General features: G+C 41.3%; 1 protein-coding gene across 8 annotated transcripts in view; it reads right to left on the reverse strand.

Annotated features, from left to right (window-relative positions):
* Positions 1-14631, reverse strand: part of ide (insulin-degrading enzyme) — a 39022-nt gene that overhangs the window by 15832 nt on the left and 8559 nt on the right. For all 8 annotated transcript variants that reach the window (XM_023824189.1, XM_023824185.2, XM_023824191.2 and 5 more), the window contains exons 4-11: positions 11620-11789; positions 10439-10561; positions 9235-9347; positions 8830-8992; positions 7959-8051; positions 6081-6172; positions 3729-3809; positions 3247-3350 (exon numbers count right to left, since the gene is read on the reverse strand). In XM_023824189.1, coding sequence (XP_023679957.1) covers positions 3247-3350; positions 3729-3809; positions 6081-6172; positions 7959-8051; positions 8830-8992; positions 9235-9347; positions 10439-10561; positions 11620-11789 — 939 coding nt within the window. The remainder of the gene's footprint in view (positions 1-3246; positions 3351-3728; positions 3810-6080; positions 6173-7958; positions 8052-8829; positions 8993-9234; positions 9348-10438; positions 10562-11619; positions 11790-14631) is intronic.

Raw genomic sequence — 14631 nt, forward strand, 5'->3', positions numbered from 1 at the left:
AGATTTCACTTTTATAAGTCTGCCCAACATTTGCTAAAAATTCTCCAGGAATAGTACTTGCCTAATAATTACAGTTTTAAAATTTACAGCATTCTAACGGTTCCCCAGCTACTCTGTGCTTCCTATGACAGGCTCAAAACATTAAGCAGCTGCCGAACACAGACATACATTAGGAATGGACAGCACAGGGCTCACTAGGTTACAGGCCTGTGTAGGTTCGAATCCCATGGCAGACAAAGTCATCGTCATATCATATCATATGACCATACCACAGAGTCCTTAACCACAGCTGCTCTAGGGGCCCTGGATGCTGGCTGATGCTGCTGTCCAACTCAATGCCTTCCTCACCTCCATGTTCACAGTACACAACAATAAGTTGAAACAGGAGACACTGGGAACGACCAGAAACCAGCCAGGTAAAGGGCCGAAGCGACTTTCCAATGCCAGAGATGACAGTTAAATTTTCCGACAGTTTCTCATGAATCGGAGGATGACATCAAGTGACCTTCAAAAGGAATGGGAAACATTAGGTGCAGGTGTGAAGTGCACAGCTCATATCAGGCTCATAGAAGCAGGACAAAAGTCCCATAAAGCAAGGAAGAACCAGGCTGCAGTTTCCACAGCTGTATATTTTTAAGCTTTACAGCACCAGAATAGCAACTTGGGAACAGTTTTCTGGCTCTTTTCATACCATTTAGTTTATGAAACATGTACAAAACAAAACATTAATTATACAACATACTGCTGCACACCAGATCTTGAACTATCCTGAAACACATGAAGAATGAGGCAAAATGATAGCAACACTCAGCTAATGAGAAACACCTGTAAGCCCTGCATTATAGACGAGAACCTATACATATAGGAATACTACTTAACAGGTTCAGTGCGATATAATTAAAGTGATATGCATTGTAAGCCGTTTGTCAGTAAAGCACCGTACACAACCTTAATCATTAGGGATGGGAATCGACTGTGACCTCCCGATACGATATTATCATGATATCTAGGGGCCGATTCAATATGTAATCCGGTTTTGTAAGTACTGTGATTCTATGAATATCCCAATTCGATATGGTGATTTTTTTCTGATTTTTTAAATTTTTTAGAACCTTAAAACTTTGAATGTGAAAAACAAAAAAGTTGAGTCATACTGCTAAAGCTTTATTCAATAGCTGCACAGCTGAATTGAACATGAGTAAACGTAGCATACTCTAAATAATTTTCCTCCTCCAACGACCAAAGGCAAGCATTTAAACAATACAAAATAATAAAAAAAAAAAAAAAAAAAAAAAAAAAGTATAAATCTAACCATAATGCATTGCGTCAGGATCAGAATGCGTTGCTTTAAGCCAGCGCTGTAAGCAAGTCGAACGCACCCAATGACTGGACTGGGGAAACAAACTGAAACGTGGACTTAATACAGTGGACTAATGACAACAACCAGAAACAGCTGATCACATGGGGATCCCACACAAGGTTAACGAGGGGGCGTGGTACACGGAAGGAGCAGACGATCGGGGCAGGACAGGGGTAATGTTGGGATAAGATCTTTATCGTTTTGGAAGCCATTAAGAAAAAAAAGCTGTTTTTGTTTTATCCTGTTCTGTTTAAATGCTAAAAAAGAAAAAAAACACAAACATTTAGGTGTAATTTTGGGGGGCCGGGAACCAATTAATTGGTTTTCCATTATTTCTTATAGGAAAAATTCGATCAGAACTCGAACTTTTTAGGATTCGATCCGGAGTCCGGAACGGATTAAGTTCGAGAACCGAGGTACCACTGTATTATTATTACTATTGTCCATCCACCTGTTTTCGATACGTGCAGGGTCGCAGGAGGACTGAAGTCAAATTTATATTATTATTATTATTATTATTATTATTAATTATTATTATTATTATTATTAACAATAACAAAAATAATAATATTACTGATACTACTCATTTCTGGTACACTGCAACCAAATAGGCTGGTTTTCAGTAGTGCCTGACCTTTCATTTCATATCAGGTGTCTCTGTTTCAGCCCTGTGGCACGTAGCACATTTTATAGCACAGCCAACAAGCTGTTCAACAGATGCACTGGTGAGATGCACTTATAATTCCAGCAAGGCAAGACCCTGTGGACAAATTGGCCAATCAGAAGCCTTCTGCCTTCTGTCTGATGGCCCGAATCTCTAGCCAAGTCGAATTGTCTTCATCTAGTGCCCTGTATGACCTATTTCCTAGTCAAATTTCTCACTCTATAATGCCTCACTGGGTTTCTCGCCACAAATGGAAAAACTTGTTTCAGGATGACAGACAAGTCCAAGAACAACACGATTCCCGCTACTTTAAAGAAGATCTCCAAAGAGACAGTGAAAGAAGATTCAAATGTAGAATGGCATTCTCATCAAAAGAAAACAAGGACCCTTTCATAAGATATGAAATTCCATCCACATCATCTTTATACCCTGCTATGTTAAACAAAAAAAAAATAAAAAAGCACACCGGTGCTTATTATAACAAACAACCGTTTGAAGCTGGATGCAGCTGGAAACAAAACAAATTGATTCTTGACGCATCTTTGTGTTAGGGGTAAACGCAGGAAATTAAAGAGTAGAGGCTTCACTTTCAAACTTGCCGCAGACCAGCGGCTACCTTGAGTGGGAGAGGACCGGAATACAAAGTAGCTGCCTGCTCACTCCGACGAGAACACAGAGCTGCTCTGAAGGAGATAACAGCACAGCCTTCGTGCCAGTATAAGCGGCCGTGCTGCAGAGGCTTCTTTTGTGTGGAACCATGGAGTAATTTTGAGGGGTTACCCCCGCTCCCCCCCCCAACCAATACAGCCATTTTAGTAGAGTGCTGCCCAACATTTGACCTGCCAGTTTCACTTTGTAAGCCACACCCAGCTAAGTTCTTATACAACAAAGTGTTTTAATTAAATGTAGTTATTAATACACCCAGTTCTGGAAATAATTTGCGATATGAACACACCATTTCCTGGTGCCACAACAATGGTATAAACAAACAAAAAGACATTGCAACAACACCTAACCCTAAGAATAGTCAGATTACAACATGCAACATATTACTAAAAACTTTATCTGACTGGATTAATTTTGTTCCAACCAGACTAAATGCGTTATCATTGGCCTGTACAAAATGCCTTAGTCATTCTTTACCAGTATGAGTGTTTGGCCTCTCCGTACCCAGGACAAGGCAACCCAAAGGCCGTGGCCATATTTCAAAGCCATCCCTCACCTGACATATTCTGGCTTCAGCTTGTCCAGCACCATCTCAATCAGGTCCGGCCTGAAGTCCTCCAGCAAGTACTCAGCTGCCAGCACTTCCTCCAGGGGGTAGTACTGAACATCGGGGAGAGGGGGGGTGGTTAGGGACACTTTAGGAAAGGGGCTGGAGCGCACAAACTTTAATTGCAGTGATGGATACAGCAGCTTTGCCACAACATAGACAATATCCTCCTCAATTAATACAAGATCATTGACAATTTAATTATGCACAGATACTACATATATCATTAATACCATTAAACATAACACAGTCCTTGGCAAGACAAGTTGTTTACACTCAAAATATGAGAAGAATGCAGAAGAGCTCACAATACATGAATTTATAATACAGCCCTGATCAGACACGGCACCCTTATTTCGACAGCTGCACTGTAGCGCGTCACCATGGAGACGTGGCCCAGAATCTCTCATGCAAATGAGGAATCTACTTACATGCAGTAAACCGGCTACTTTGGAGGTGTATCCACGAGGTCTCTCCTTGTCTTTGAACCTGAAGGCCACTGTATTCAAGTCCTTGGAGGAAATGGCACAGAAAGCTATTAAAAAGGCAGAGCCTTTCACAAATTAATTGCCTTTTTCTACATCTAACGTGAGGCAGAACAAAATAAGAAAAAAAAAATTGTCCTTCCACACTGGTAATCATCGGCTGATTGGTAAAGAATGTTCTTTTTCCACAGAGTGCAGCAACATAGAGCTAGATACTGTCGCTCAAATTTTTTGGGTCATCTTATCTTTTGTTAAAGCAAGGAGGGCTCTGTTCTTCCAAGCCATCTTGTCCCACGAGTGTCGATAAACACCTGTTTCATCCTTTAATCCCAGTCACATGAATCCATTCACTTCCCCAAGAAATGCACGTCTTGTACATAAAATTTCACACTGAACTATGGCTCAGTGAACTTTGTAAATCAAACACTGAGGTCTCAAGTTCTAAAGTTTTCTAAAATGATCAGTTCCTAGTAGCTGTGATTAGGGTGTAGCTGATTGCTCCTGACATTATGTAAATAATGTAGAAGTGTAGCAAAACACCGTATTCCTATGGTTGGCTTCCCGACAAGCAGAACAAGCTTTTCAGCACACTGCAGTGAACAGGTGTTTTGGGATTATTGTTTCATGCATCATCATCATCATCATTCAAGCTTGACAAAGTATCAAATATCCTGTGTACGGAAAACATGAGCATTAAACAAACAGAAGAAACTTCCAGTCAAACTGAACATAAATCTCTTCCATGCAAAACTGTTCCAAGTTTTAACGTATTTCAAGTTGGACATACAGAAGGCCTAATAGCTCCATGCTGATTCTGCAAAAAACAAACATGCAGTCCTCACAGGTGTAAATAATATCCAATTTCAACATGACAAAAACTAATTTGCTTCAATCAATATTTATTCATCATTCATTTATTCAGTGGGTGCCTTTATATACAAACAGTGGATATGTAAATTCTACACGCTCTTATTGAAACTTTTTTTGTGTTTTTTGTGACGTAAAGCCATCTTTAATGTGATCTTGCGATCAATAAAAAAACAAACCAAGAAAATGTGTATTGCCTCCTACCAACTAATACTTTGTGGAAGCACCCATTGCATTTATTATAGCAGTAAGTCTTAGTAAATGTCAGACCAACTTTGCTATTTTACCCCACTCTACCTTGCAAAACGTTCATTCTTTAATCTCCTGTGCAAAGTCTTCTATAGGTCATTCCATAGTGAGAAATGTCTCAGCTCTGATTGGGCCATTCCAAGACTATCATCTTCCTTTTCAAAAGTTATTGCTTGGTTGACTTGGATGTGTGTCATTATCCTGCTGGAATATTATAATTCTTCACTTTCAGTTTTCTGACAGAGTTCGGCATATTTTCCCCCCCAAATATCCTGATATTTAGAGCTACTAATTATCCCACTCATCCTGACTAAAGCCCCTGTCCCAGCTGAAGTGACACAGCCCCGACGCAGGATGCCACCATTACCACGCCTCACAGCAGGTATGATGTTCTTTGGATGATAAACTGTGTTGTCCTTATGGCACACATCTCTGGCTTGCTGTGACTGAATCTATTACCTCTGGACACTATTTTTAATGTGAATGGATCCATCTGAAAACTGCAACAGCTCTTATTAAAGGGTTTAAAATCTTATTACAGAATTTTAATTATTATTTGTGCCGTCTTTTTCTTGAATTTTCTTGGTTGCAAGGTTATGTTAAAGATGGAAAAATGTCTATCTTGATTTCTGGCTTCACATCACAAAAATCGTTTTATATCCACTGTTGCAATAAGGCACTACGCATTGTGAACAATCAATATATAATTACAACGAAATGTGTGAGGTCCATCTGGAAAAGCCTCCTGCAGTGATCCCTTATATTTGTATTAATTTATTTAGTAGATGCTTTTATCCAAAGCAACATATAATTGAGAAAGCCAAGGGTCCAATGGTACTATCACACTACCAATCACTGGATTTGAACTAGCAACCATCTGATCACAAGCACTCTCCTAATCTAGAGCTACATACTACTCCAGCATCCAAGCAGATGTCTTAAAAAAGTTAAAAAAAAATAAAAAATTCAGGAATCTGATGGCCATTCAGTAATTAATGAACTACAGCAAAATGTTGATTGCAAGGTTGCAGAGAATTTCCAGCACTGGAAGACGAGGTGATTATGGCACACATGGCATTCCAACCTCCGCGATGCAGCGTTCCACACGGCCGCCCGCCTGTTCCCCAGATCACACAACACGCGAGCTTTTGTGACAGTGCCCCCCCCCCCCAAGACACTCACTTTACACTCCTGGAACACCCACTGCTGAGGCCCTTCAGTGCGGAGCTTCTGGATGTACTGAAACATGTGGAAGATGATGTCTTCGACGTGTACTGGGGGTGACAGATAACAGTGAGTGCCGGGGGGCAGCACGCCAAACTCCTGCGTGCTAATGGAGGCTGCAGTCCACACACACAGGACATTTTTATTTCTCTTTGAAAACCACTGCCTCCAACTGTTATGCAGCTTTGAACTGTTAAAGCCACCCTCAAAAAAACTCATCATAAATATGTAGGGCTTGGACACTGAAACTGAAACACTGGCCAATACAGTGTTTGAGGTTTCACACCTGGTGGCCAGTCTTCACCAACTGCACATTCAATCAGGTTGAATTAGCAGAGCAGTAGCACAGCTGCATACAAAATATTGCAATCCACACAACATAATGGGAGACATATCAGAGTTTAAAAGCAAACAGATTGTTGGTACGTGTCTCCTTGGTGCATTTGTGACCAGGACAGCAATTCTTTGTGGTGTTTCGAGAACCAAAGTATCCAGAGTAATGTTGGCATAGCACCATGAAGGACAAACCACATCCAGCAGGAGTAACTGTGGATGTAAGAGGAAGCTGTCTGAAAGGGAGGTCCGGGTACTAACCCAGATTATATCCAAAAAGAAATAAAACCACAGCTCCCAACTCACTGCAGAATCAATTGTGCCCTTCGACTCTCCAGTTTCCACCAAAACTACCCATTGGGAGCTCCACAGGGTCAATATTCATGGTCGAGCTGCTACAGCTAAACCTTAGGTCACTCGTGCCAAAGCCAAACTTCAGTTTCAATAGTGCCAGCAATGCAAATATTGGACTGTGGACAATAGGAAACAGGTATTGTTCTCTGAGTCCACGTTCACTGTCTTTCCCACATCCAGGAGAGTTACAGTGTGAAGAAGCCCCAAAGAGGCTTACAACCTGGACTGTTAAGTACCGAGATTGCAACACATGGGTGGATCAGTGATGGATTGGGCTGCAACATCACGGCATTTCCTAGGCCCACTGCTTGTTCACAGCCAAGGACTACTGAACCATTCTGGAGGACCATGTTCACCCAGTGGTTCAAACATTGTACCCTGAAGGTGGTTTCATGTATCAGGATGATAATGCACCAATACACACAGCAAGGCTGGTGACAGTAGTTTGATGAAAGTGGAGTTGAACATCTCCCACATTCTGCAGAGTCACCGGACCTGAACATTATTGAGCCACTTTGGGGTGTTTAGGAGGAGCAAGTCAGGAAACATTTTCCTCCACCAGCATCACGCAGCAACCTGGCCACTGTTCTGCAGGAGGAATGGCTCAAAATCCCTCTGGCGGCTGTGCAGGACTTCTACCTGTCATTCTCAGAATGAACTGATGCTGTACTGGCCACAGAAGGAGGCCCAACACCATACTAATAAATGATTGTGGTCTAAAACCAGGTGCTTCAGTTTCATTGTCCAGTCCCTGTATATAAATAGTACACATATTAATTAAGAAAACTTTGGTACAGTTTCTGTACTTTAAAACACATAAAATGTTTGGTAAAGCTTTACATTAACCGTACATTCATAATAGAACCTTTATCAGCAGCATGTAAATATACTACAAATCCCAAGATGCCTTAACAGTTTTAATATATATGAATACCTACCATTATACGCTTATAATGATTATCTCATATAATGTTGATTAATGTACATTAAATCTAATTATAAATGCATTATGAAGGTGCATTGAATGTTCTGTGAATACATTATTAAGGCATTATGAAGGTGCAGTAAATGTTAAGCGTTACCAAAAGTTTTGTCAGTTACACCTATACAGACACACACACACACACAGATTTTTGTCTTCATTCTTACATAGACCCTCCTCCGTCAGGTCCACATTGATGATGAAGAACATGAATCCCCTGGCTCCCTCTTTCTGACCTCCTACAAGTGTGTTTACCCAGCCTGCAGGAAAAAGTCCACATTTAAAATCAAATCCGTATTTGTTCCGAGTACCAGAGCTGACTGCAAGATTATATGCTAAATACAGCAAACAGCACAGTGTTGTGACAAATAATGTCACTTCAAGATGTTTTGCACCTTTGACTAACACAGACGCTCCCCGGGTTACGATGGTCCGTCTTGCGATATTTCGACTTTACGAAGGTTAAACGGTTCCTACTATCAGTGCGTTATTCAATAAATTACGTGAGATATTCAACACTATTATAAAACAGGCTTTGTGTTAATGATTTTGCCCAGCTGTCGGCTGATGTAAGTGTTCTAAGCATGTTTAAGGTGAGTTAGGCTAGGCTATGTTGTTTAAGTTAGGAGTACCATATTAAAATGCATTTACGCCTTACAATAGGTTTATCGGAACGCAACACCATAACCTGGGGAAAGGCTGGATATTGAATATATCAAGAATAGTATGTACACAGGCAAAGACTTTTCCACATATACTATTACCCACAAAACATCGTTGTTCAGTTAGGTGAACTATACATCCGACTCCATCAGCAGCATTACATGCTTTAAAACGGTGTTTCTCATCCCAGTCCCATAGATAGTCCACATTTTGCTCCCTCCTAATCAAGGACACCTAATACCTGGTACAAGTGTGTTGAGAGCTGAGGAGGAGTAAAAATGCAGACTACCTGGGGGTCCCAAAGGAAAACTGCTGTAGAGTACAAGCCACATACTGGTCTTCTGTGGCTAATAATATGAAGGCTGCTCAGCCTACCTTTGGCTTTCAGCTCTGAAAGCAGACTCCCTGGGCCTTCATGGCCAATCAGGTGGCCCAAATAATGGCCTGGATTGGACTTATAGTACTTCTGCAAGTCTGGGATGGGGAAGGTGACGTACAAGTTCCTGATATCTTTGATGGGCACCACCTTGTAAAATTGCTGAAAGCACAATACAGTACCCTTGGTCAGCACTCGAAGGGCCATGAATGTCCCTTTTAAATTCACATAGTAAAAGAGCTAGATCAACTCAACTCAAGCCACACGAAGCATTGATCACAAAGTCACATGCATAAAACAGGAGGTGTATATCCTTAAGCAGATGTAGCCCTTGTAGAATCGTTTTTTTTTGCTGCACCACTCTGTTCCTCTTCCCAAATGGAAAGATTGGATCTGAGACTTACCCTAAGGTGGCCCTCCTGGAAGGGGTGTTCTGGGAATTCTGGGAGGGGCACATTCTTGTTCTCTACCTCGGCAAAGAGCTTGACCACCATGGCTGTGAGTTCGTCCAAAGATTCTGAAAGAGAAGCCGATAATCAAACATCCATTCCACCACCATCCTTTCCTATAGGTTGTCCAACATGGGCCCATTTATGATGTCAGGATGTTCTCTCAAGTGCTTTGAGTTCATTTACCTTCAGTAAAGTTTTTGGGTGACTTTGGCAAAAACAATAAATTATAAAGTGAACGGCATAAAAGAACTGCAAAAATTTCCAGGTCTCCAACCGATCAGAAATGAAATCTCTATAATATATCCCTTTGGTGCTATAACAAAGGTCGTACTGTACAACTAATCTGCCGTTCAAGGTTCACAAAGGATGGTTATATCTCTGTCTCATATAAAAGCTAATAGACCAAATACGTATCTGCTGCAAACAATGCCATTTCTCAGCTGGAACACAAAACTGAAGAACCACGAAAAGCAGTCGTTATGAGGTCACCGTGCAGAAAAGCAAGCTGCCAGGTTGCTTGTTTATCTCAGCATGAAGGACGTTGTGTTACACCACGGCATTACATCTGCCAGCCTCGAAGCGTCACTTCCTTTGCAGAAGCAATCATAATGTCCAAAGCAGAAATGGAAAATACAGCATAATGCATTTCAGAAAATACCAGAACAAAAACGTATTTCCCAAAATGCTCCCTTATTCAAAAATAAAACTGGAAATCTGGATATAAAATCTCATTGGCATGCTTTTGTTTAAATTACTGGAAATGAATTATATTGAGGGGAACAATAAAATACCGGTAGTGGTGAGAAATGTGTTAATAGTGAGTGTTGGATTTGATCATAACTCCACATATTGCAAACACTTCCCAACAGCGGGTCTGTAGCACTGCTGTGACCTAAATTGTGACTCCAATGACATCCAATCATGTGGAAGCAAAACTGGTTTCCTCCGTTCTCAAACCAATCATGATCAATCATGCTTGAATCTCGGCCTGCTGCAGTGCTGTCACTGGACAGGCATCCGTTACCATGCCCAGGACCTCGCATGCATATCGAAGCAGACAGCGACAGGCCAAATTCTACCCACCCTGCCTTATCACTAGAAAAGGCATAAAGAAATGGGGACAGAGATGGCGGCAGTGACACAGATGTATGCTGACCTCTGCCCAGGACACAGAGCCCCATCAGATTAGAGGAGTAGTACGTGGAGTGGAACTTCAACAGCTCCTGACGAACATCTATCCCTTCCTTAGACGGCCGCGTCTCCAACGTCAGCTTGTTACCTGGAGAGAAATAAAACGTCAAGATTTTCCAAGCATGCCAGTAATAGCGCAAACAAACTCCTCAGCAATATATCAAGTCCATTATTAGCCTGTTAACCTAGACCGGCATATTAATTTACAATATAAAATATTCATTCACCATATTAAATACAGCGCATTCACACCAATCAGGCCCCAAAGTAAACAAACATCTTAAAATGTATCCAGAGTAACTTAAGTGAGTGCTGGGAGGGATTCATGATAAATGTGACACCTTTCCAAGGCCACTCCTTCTCAGCCAATCAAGGATCCCACTTGGGTAACTTTCTCCAAGTGCAGACCAAGATCAGAGCTTTAATCTTGACTGCCATTCAGTGCTTGAACTTGGAACCCCATGTATCAGAATAAACTGCATGTTACACTGAGAAATATAGAGGGGGCAACTGGAAAAGCATATAAAATGAGTAAAAACACATATTTAGAACTCTTGCTTAGACAACCTGGTTAGTCCAGGAAAATAAGTCTTGAATACACTGAAAAATTATTAAGTATTATCACTGCCCAAAGCAAATGAGGCCCCAGTGAAAATGAATTTATTAAACAGGTACCAGCACTATTTTTAAATGTCACATGACAACACAATGCTGCCCTCTGCTTGTTATACGGAGTTCTGAAAAGCCCTAATACTGATGTTTGATGGGCTAATTTGCTTCTTTTTTAAGTTTTGTGTTTCTTTTTTTAATCCCCAATTTGGCACAATTGGGCTGATGGTGTAATTTTTAAAGTGGTACCTAATGAGAAGCCATTTCCATTCTTTCAATATTAAATAGTTGAGGTGACAATCACTGCGTCCCTTACAGTGACAAACTAAAGACCTGACATCTGAAGGGGAGGGTGCTGACTTGCAGCTGGACAGTGGAAGTTACCTCGATGCAAAGCTCTTTAATGCCAGAGCCAGACAAAATTGCCCGAGTTCTAAAGATTCGCCTGCCCTGGAAACACATCGGCACTGGCTGAACCAGGCCCCCCCCCCCCCGGGCATGCGTTTATTGGGGACAAGGATGCATCATTGGTCCCACCTGTTCCAAATTTACTGAAGGGGTGGTTGGGGTTGCCAGTGGCCTTCTCCAGCTGGAACAACCTCCAAGCATCATTCATCAGGTTCTTCTCGTGCTCTGAGTCCACTGCGTTCACCTCCCGGTCCTTGCAGCTCTCGTCAAAAAGCGGGCAGAGGAAGAACTGGGCAAACCTGCAGATGTGCATGACGACAAGGTGCCATATGATTATATGGATCCAGGAAACATGCCACCTCGTATTGCATAAAAAAGTGGAAATGACTGTAATACAATAACAATTGTATTGACAGTCACATTTATTTCAGCAAAAAAAACACAGTATAGAACAAACGTTAGGGTTAAATGTTAGGGTCAAAATGACGGTTCTGCACCGCATTCTCTGCCTTATTCATACATGCTATATCAAGATGGTGCACTTAAGAGTGGCCCAGAAGACACTGGATAAGGATGAAAGATCAGAATGTCCATCAACTCCTCAACTCCAAAATTGGTGACCAACATCCAAATGATAAAAGCATGATAGATCTGACAGACAGTTTACTGACAGATTTAAATCCATTAAACCAGTGACCTTTCATGTCTGTTCTACTTTTTGTGAACTTCTTGGTTCTTTGAAATGCATATCAATCATAAATAACCCCAAGATAAGAAACAGAAATGAAACCAACTTGGCAGATGTAATTCCTCCAAGCAAAACAGACTCGGCACTGTAACAAAAGCATCCAGAATTGTCATATCTAGGGCTGGGTGATGTGGTATACATCAAACTACGCAATTTACTCCTGGTATTTCAGAAGATATAAACACAATGATTACAAATAAAAAATAACAATTTAAGGCTGGACAATTTTTGGAGTAAAAGTTGATGATTGTTAGAAAACGGAAGCTGGAGTACGAATGACACCTTTAAAATTCACCCAAAATTAAGATCCTGACTGTCAGGTAAATTGATCTAGGGTGCTGCTTATCTTCCAAACAGACTTTAAATCACCAGCGATCTGGCACCACCCACCTGCACAAAGAATTGGTATCCCTGTTGAAGTGTCAAACAGAACTGAGGTATAGAACTGTACTTAAAGCAACAGCTTTGACAAAAAATGTGTACGGCACTGCCTAAGGCTTCAAGGATGACTACAGTCATCATGTAAGTATTGAGTTTAATGACTGGGGCAACATGACAGAGTACTTAAGGATGCAGATTATGACAATTGTGTAAGAATCTGAAGCCTTCAGCAATGAATCCTAGGCATGCAACTCTTCTACTATCTTGTAAAAGTTACACACCCAAGAGAAACAGTGAAGAGAAACAATGAAAATGTTGTCTTAGTGCAAAACCATAACCCTGTTGCCAATTCACTGGTTTTGGTGTGGCATGAGTAAATGGTGTCCTGTAGTTGTGTTCTGGGCATACAGCAACTCTGGAAATAACAGACTTTGGATATAACAGACTGTTTTGCCAGGTCCCTTGAAGTCCGTTATAAATGGATTTTACTGTACTTCGGAGTCGCAGTGGACTCTCCATTATCTTTAAAAGCTGATGTGTGGCAGCATTCTGGTTTCCCCGTTTTAAAATATAAGAGTGAAAAGGAAACAGACAAACAACACAATTTGCAAATATTGCCGAATGACGGACCGCTACATTATGGGAAACGCATCTAATATGAGAAGCCATTTAGCACATCACCACCCAGAGAAGCTTCGATCACGACCTTCTGCGAGAAAAAGGCTGCAACCAAACCAAATGACACTAAAAGAAACTTTTGTTGCCCGACTTGCCCATAATAAAGGAAATTACTAGATGCATCGGTGAGTACATAGCAAAAGATTTAAGGCCGTTCTCTGTGGTGGAAAATGATGGATTTGGGAGTTTAATAAATGTGCTGGAGCCAAAGTATACTGTACCATCGCAGCCACACTTTAGTCGCACGGTGATGCCAGCTTTGTACCAACAGACAAAAGTTAAGGTGAAGGAGATGCTTAAAAGAAGCAGAGAGCATCTCGCTAACTACAGATGGGTGGACTTCACGAGCCACTCAAAGCTATATTACAGTCACGGCTCATGTAATGACCAGTGAATGGCAAATGAAAAGTTTTGCTCTACAAACACGGCCCTTTTTCTCATCACATACTGGACTAAACATAGCAGAGGTGTTGAAATTGGCTGTTTCGGAGTTGGAACTCGAAGTGACAAATAGACGTAATCATCACAGCATTGCAGTCATTACGGATAACGCGCGAAATATGGAAGCGGCAGTGCGGGAGGCCGGGCAGTCCCCTCACGTAAAATGTTTTGCACATGCTTTAAACCTTGCTTCACATGCAGGTTTGAAGTAGAGATGCACCGATACTGATATTCGGATGGGTATCGGCGCCGATCCAGACCTATTTGACGGATCGGGTATCGGCCATGCGTGACCAATCCACGTCCTATACTGACTTATTTAGTTTTTGGCAATCAATCGCATGACAGCTCTTTCTCATTTTACATGTGTTTTTTGCAGCATTCAAATCGAACACTATCGCTGCCCCTCAGTCTTTTTAGCTACTCAGTGGGTGTGAGTACAGTGACTTCCTCCTGCTGTGACGTCATGCGGATACCCTTCGCAGTACGAGAAGCATAAGATAAGAGGTGATGATCTGGGAGTATTTTACACTTTTAACAGAAACCAGTAGCACAGCAGTTTGCAATCTATGTAAAATAAAGTTTTGAGGTACGAATAGCGTTTAATGGACAATCCCATTTAACAAAGTGCACGCAACTGCAAGACAAAAGACAGCAATGGATGATTTGGGAGTCGCTAACTTAATTGGACTGTTTTGCGAACTCGCTGCAGCTTGTGATACAAGAGGGGCTGCCATCGCAACAAAAGTGTAACTGCGCTGACGCCAATGGGAGAAAAACTGTTAAACTTTTAAGCATTCGCCACTTGTGTATACTTGCTTTGAAGATATTCATATTGAATTTTTTAAGAAAAGAACATGTCTGATAAACAACAAAAACATCAACTCATTTAA

The sequence above is a fragment of the Paramormyrops kingsleyae genome, chromosome 3 (assembly GCF_048594095.1).
Source record: "Paramormyrops kingsleyae isolate MSU_618 chromosome 3, PKINGS_0.4, whole genome shotgun sequence".
Lineage (NCBI taxonomy): Eukaryota > Metazoa > Chordata > Actinopteri > Osteoglossiformes > Mormyridae > Paramormyrops > Paramormyrops kingsleyae.